Source organism: Cydia fagiglandana, chromosome 13, assembly GCF_963556715.1.
Source record: "Cydia fagiglandana chromosome 13, ilCydFagi1.1, whole genome shotgun sequence".
NCBI classification, from domain to species: Eukaryota; Metazoa; Arthropoda; class Insecta; order Lepidoptera; family Tortricidae; genus Cydia; species Cydia fagiglandana.
Window position 1 is genome coordinate 1,192,471 of NC_085944.1, and position 6,000 is coordinate 1,198,470.

At 41.3% G+C, this 6,000-nt stretch overlaps 1 protein-coding gene across 1 annotated transcript in view; it reads right to left on the reverse strand.

The window, feature by feature from the left end:
* Positions 1–5,605, reverse strand: part of LOC134669974 (DEAD box protein 52 homolog) — a 36,900-nt gene extending 31,295 nt beyond the window's left edge. The window contains exons 1-6 of the mRNA XM_063527620.1: positions 5,466–5,605; positions 5,153–5,389; positions 3,085–3,270; positions 2,609–2,757; positions 2,231–2,334; positions 1,841–1,913 (exon numbers count right to left, since the gene is read on the reverse strand). Of these exons, the coding sequence (XP_063383690.1) occupies positions 1,841–1,913; positions 2,231–2,334; positions 2,609–2,757; positions 3,085–3,270; positions 5,153–5,389; positions 5,466–5,543 (827 nt within the window). The 5' untranslated portion in view covers positions 5,544–5,605. The remainder of the gene's footprint in view (positions 1–1,840; positions 1,914–2,230; positions 2,335–2,608; positions 2,758–3,084; positions 3,271–5,152; positions 5,390–5,465) is intronic.
* Between the last annotated feature and the right edge of the window lie 395 nt (positions 5,606–6,000).

Below are 6,000 nucleotides of genomic sequence, written 5' to 3' on the forward strand. Positions count from 1 at the left end.
ACCGGTACCAATCAACCGTGCAATGAAACCACTTCGTGTTTAGGCTCGTTTTATTCGTCTCAACAAGATCTTTGACACAAGATAGTACTCAGGGTCTGATGATGGAGCCGGAAGGTGGTCACCGGTACCAAACAACCATACAACTAAACCACTTCGTGTTTGGGCTAGTTTGATTAGTCTCAACAAGATCTTTGACACTGAAGATACACAAGGTTTGATTATGGAACTGAAAGGTGGCCATGGGTACCAGTCTATCATGTAACTGAACTACTTCGTGTTTAGGCACGTTTTATTCATCTCAACAAGATCTTTGACACAAGAAAGTACTCAGGATCTGATGATGGAGCTCGAAGGTGGCGACGCGACGGGTACCTGTCTATCACATAACTGAACCACTTCGTGTTTGGGCTCCGTGTTTGGGCTTCGTGTTTGGTTTATCACCTAGTGTCAAAGATCTTGTTGAGACGAATCAAACGAGCCTAAACACGAAGTGGTTTAGTTGCATGGTTGATTGGTACCGGTGACCACCTTCCAGCTCCATCATCAGACTCTGAGTATCACCTAGTGTCAAAGATCTTGTTGAGACTAATCAAACGAGCCTAAACATGAAGTGGTTTAGTTGCATGGTTGATTGGTACCGGTGACCACCTTCCGGCTCCATCATCAGACTCTGAGTAACACCTAGTGTCAAAGATCTTGTTGAGACTAGTCAAACGAGCCTAAACATGAAGTGGTTTAGTTGCATGGTTGATTGGTACCGGTAACCAACTTCCAGCTCCATCATCAGACTCTGAGTATCACCTATATAGTGTCAAAGATCTTGTTGAGATGAATAAAACGAGCCTAAACACGATGTTGTTTAGTTGTATGGTTGATTGGTAATGGTGACCACCTTCCAGCTCCATCATCAGACCCTGAGTACTGTCTTGTGTCAAAGATCTTGTTGAGACGAATCAAACGAGCCCAAACACGAAATTGTTTAGTTACATGAGAGACTGGTACCCGTGACCACCTTCCAGCTCCATCATCAGACCCTGTGTATCTTCAGTGTCAAAGATCTTGTTTAGACGAATCAAACGAGCCCAAACACGAAGTGGTTTAGTTACATGATAGACTGGTACCCGTGGCCACCTTCCAGCTCCATCATCAGACCCTGTGTATCTTCAGTTTCTTGTAACTTGTTTCTTGTAAATAAGCGAGTACCTATAATTTCTTTCGAGTAATATACGTTCATAAGTACGAGTATGGGGCTATTCATAAATTACGTCGTTTCAAATGGGAGGAGGGGGGGAGGGGGTCATGGACATCGGATGATAGTAGCATGACGTAGGAGGAAACAGAGTCATCCGAAGCATGATTTTTGGATGATTTGAGGGATGGGGGGGTCAAAAATAGACGACGTAATTTATGAACAGCCCCTATGTACATTTGCACTGCATTTAGTATTTTCGTACTTACCAAATAACAGTTTTAGGACTTTATAAGTTAAGTACAGTTAGTGTTGTTATGGTTGATTTCAATATGCTTCGCGAAGGATCAAGAATGTTTAATCCATCATTGTAGTGCGAGTGTGGTAGAAGGGATCGGAATACTGAGCTCGCACGGCCTGCCGCAGCGCGTAAAATACCTAAACTCGCTCAACCCCGAAATGTAATAGCACTCTTAAGCAGATGGCGACATCATAGCTTGCCGCGTCAATCCCTAGAATTGTGTCAAATTTTATGTTTTTTTAATGCTTTGGATGCCAGCTCTTTAAGCCAAATCTCATAGAAAAAGGGGCAAGCTATGATGGCGCCATCTATGCAAACCTTTGACAGTTGCCAACCCCATTGGTACTCACTTGTCAAGGGAAATATTCACGTTATCCCTGTTAAGTAGGTAGCATAATCTGTTTGGCGTGCTGATAACTATATCTGAAATATAATAAAAAAAATACATAGGTCCGTGCTTTTACTTTTAATGATGACCTTTTTATTACTTTATCTGTACTTACTTTTTTTTTGTAGGTTTATGTGTTTTTTTGGAATTTTATTTAATGACATGTTCCGCTGTTATTTTATAATTTTTATGTGTATGTTAGTTTGTAAGATTTTGCTAACACAATATCATATTGTTATAGAAATAAATAAATGAAAGTGTGTATGTATGAAAACTGCATTTGAGTCAAATTGCAAGTCTTCTTAGGGCACTCAAAATACAATTAAAAATGTGGTAATTGCTATATTCTCACCGCTCCTCCTTATAGTGGCCTCCCGCTCTTTCACTTTGCTCTCCTTCATGTTCCGCACAACGCTGCATCTTAACTCCGTGCCTTCGCTCAGCCGGAGCGCCTCCCTGTTGGAACAAAATTGAATCTATCTCACTCTCACAAATATATATAATAATTCCGCCTATATACGTCCTACTGCTGGGAACAGGCCTCCTCTTATGTGCAAGAGAGCTTGGGCTATAGTCCCCACGCTAGCCCAATGTGGATTGGGGATTTATATGCAACTTAATTTTGGCTGTCAAGGTGGAGTGGCTGGTATCCTGGAGTCATGAGCTCGAGTCTCAACCAAGGCAGTCAATTTTTCCATGTTTCCTGTACTTCTAAATAGTGCAAACCCACCTGTATATCTGGTGTGCCAGCTCCCTGGTGGGACAGAGCACTAGGGCCCGGGGGTCTCCTTGTGGGGCTCCAAGTGTGTGCAGGATGGGCAGGAGGAAAGCACATGTTTTGCCGGAGCCGGTTGGGGCACAGGCTAGGATTTGACGGTCCTGTATATTAAACAACTTCCTTTAAGGCAAAAATCGGGCAGAATGGAAAGCATACATGAAGACAGACATTAAATAAGGTATTTTACTGTGAAATATGCGTTCTAATTACTTTTATGTAAAATCCTGATAGTGTAGTGTGTGTCAATCTCTAGAATAATAATATATTTAAATTGAATCCAGTAATTGTAATGCTATATGATAAATAAATAGTGTTCAAAATTAGAAGTTAATAATGTTATATTGACACTAGTTTTAATTCAGTAGTGTTTTTAGGCATTAGAATCTAATGCTACATGATAGCCAAATTTTGTATAGGCAAAAACTAACCTCCATCATACAGGGCACGGCCTGCCTCTGCACCGGAGTAGGCTCATCGTACCCACACTTCATCACTGTGTCCACAAGTGCCTGTTTCACATCGTACTTGGTCACAAGCTGGGAGAAGTCTTGCAGAGCGGCTGGGACGTGACGACCAACCACTTTAATGCCATGTTCGTTGCGGAAGCGGTTATGCTGGAATTTATAGAGAGCTGTAATTACTAAGATTGCATCGCTACTGAACCTCTGGTGCCTTTGACCAATACACAATTAAAATAAATAAATAAAATAAAATAAAAAGCCTTTATTGTTGATCTTAGTTTAAATAACAAAAGTTTTGTAAGTATGCCTCTTATTATTACTAACAGAATTTACTAACTAATATACTATATAAACTGTTATACTATTTTATTCATGTTTATCTATTATTATTAATTATTTTTATATTAATTTTATAAAAAAAAAAAAAAAAATCGTGGATTAAACGACTACTCGAGTGGCGACCATGGGGGGAAGAGCGTCCCCAAAGTAGACCCAAGATGCGTTGGGACGACGACATCAAAAGGACTGCGGGGAAGAAGTGGCTTCAGGTTGCAAAAGACCGTGACCAATGACGTAAAATGAAGGAGGCCTACACCCGAAGGGTAGAAAAAGGCTAAAGAGAGAGAGAGAGAGATAATTTATTTATTTTTTAAATTCGGCAAACAGTAGTTCTTCTTCTTCTTCTTCTTTATTAGGGGCTATATAAGGCTCCAAAGCCTATGTATCACTGCGACCATTCCTGATCTATTGTGATCGCCACCTACTACAACTCTCGATCCAACCCTGCAACTTCAAATAGCTGCAGGATCTTTTTGGTTTCGAGAGACTTTACCTCCTCCGGGCGTAATATGTGTCCGCCCAAGATTAGGTCACGAGTACGCATTAGGCAAGGGCACTCTGTGAGGATGTGTAAGGGCGTCTCCTCTGCCTCCATGCAGAGTCTGCACCGCCCTATGTCACGTTTCCCCATGGTGTGCATGTGCTTATTTAGGCCGCAGTGCCCGGTAAGCACCCTTACCAAGTTGCGCAGTTGGTTCCTAGACAGCGCTAAGGCGTTCGAGGACGCCTTTTTGCTGAAGGCCTTGATAAGCGCTTTGGAATGGTTCAAACCTGTTGTTTCTCTCCAGAGTTGAATGGTTTTGTAGTGACAGTAGGTCTTTAGGGTGAGCCGCGTTAGGCTTTTGGGGATACCACAAAAGGGCTCAGGACTGTAGTTCTTCCCCTTAGCCCCTGCTCGCGCGAGTTCGTCGGCCTTCTCGTTTCCTACGACACCCCGCATGCCCCGGGACCCAACGTAGAACAACCTTGTTCCTGGCTCCAAGGTTGTTCAATAGTTGCCTGCAGTTCTCAACCAGCCTGATGTGGTGACATCGGAGGTTAGGGCTAAGAGTGCCGCCTGGCTATCCGAATGGATATAGATAGTATGGTTGCCGTAGTTGCTTTGCAGATTGATTGACGCACATTCCAGAATGGCGTATACCTCTGCCTGGAATATAGAGCAAAAACGTCCTAGGTTTAAGCTGATACTTTTCCTAGGCGCTTCACCGTATACTCCGCAGCCTACTTCAGATCCGGATTTGGAGCCATCAGTGTACCACCTCAGGCTTCCTTCTTTCCACTTGATTTGACTGTTTGACCAGTCCTCCCGTTTGGGGATTTCCACTGAGTAAAGTTTGAGTGGACAAAATTTGGGTGACATAGTGTCGGATGGCATCCCAAGAACAGGAATATCGTACACTGATTCCTTAAACAGTCTCAGAGTTTGCGATAACCAATTACCTCTCCTCGAGTAAACAGTAGTTACTCCTCAACTTATCTTCCGACAAAGGCCTCCTCTAAAGGTCGCCATTCCATTCTATCCCTTGCTGTTCGAGTCCATGTTGAACCTGCTATTTCCCTGATATCATCTTAAACACATTAATTGTACAGACGTAATTAGACAGAGAAAGATGCCTGCAATTTGCGAACTAAAATTTTCGCGGATATAGCCCAAATTTGTCACAGATTTTCTTAAAAATAACTTGTTAATACTAACCTCTTCGATTTCTAGTTTCTTAAGCAAATCCTCCGTTTTCTCCTTCTTCTTCTTTTTCCTTTTTTCTCCCACTTTAACTCCTTCCAACAGTTGTAGTTCCTTCTCATCGCCAGAATCTACATCACTCGCTTCGCTGCCGGCGCTTAAGTTCTGTGTATCATCTTCATCCTCACTGGGCAACTCCTCCTTAATCTCCAATGCTTCCTCTTTCTTAACCGGTGAAGGCTTTGCACTTTGCTAAAAACAAACAAGTGTAAATATAATTTTATCAAACAAAATTGAACACGAACGAGAGGTTATAAGTGCAACTTACATTGTTTTTTACGCCTAAAACGCGTTGTTTGAAGGTTAGACCTTTGGTTAGTTTCTTGAATATATCGTAAGCGTCCATTTTATCAGTTTTAGTGGTATTTTAATAAAACATTTCAACAAAAATCCACGTGCGAGTATTATTGAATTTTATTGAATTATGGAATGTGTCAGACGCTGTTACTGTCAATTTCAAATGTGACATCTGTCAAGATGCACCGAAGCTGTTTAAGTCATATGTTACGCGGCCTAAACACTCATAATAATTGTAAATAGGGTATTGTAAACAAACATATGCAAACGGTCGTATTTTTTTTTCATGTTATTCCAAATTAAAATATTCTCTTAAAACAGAATTAATTCCTTGGAAAACAGTTACTAATTATTACGAGACTTTGTACCATCAGTGACATAAATGTTGACTTGAATAGTTTCTCTTTATTCCATTTTACCGCGCATTTTAAGGCGCCAAAAGCAAAACTTGTGAAAACGAAAACTGTCAATAATAACAGGGTCAACAGGTTAAAAACGAAATAAAA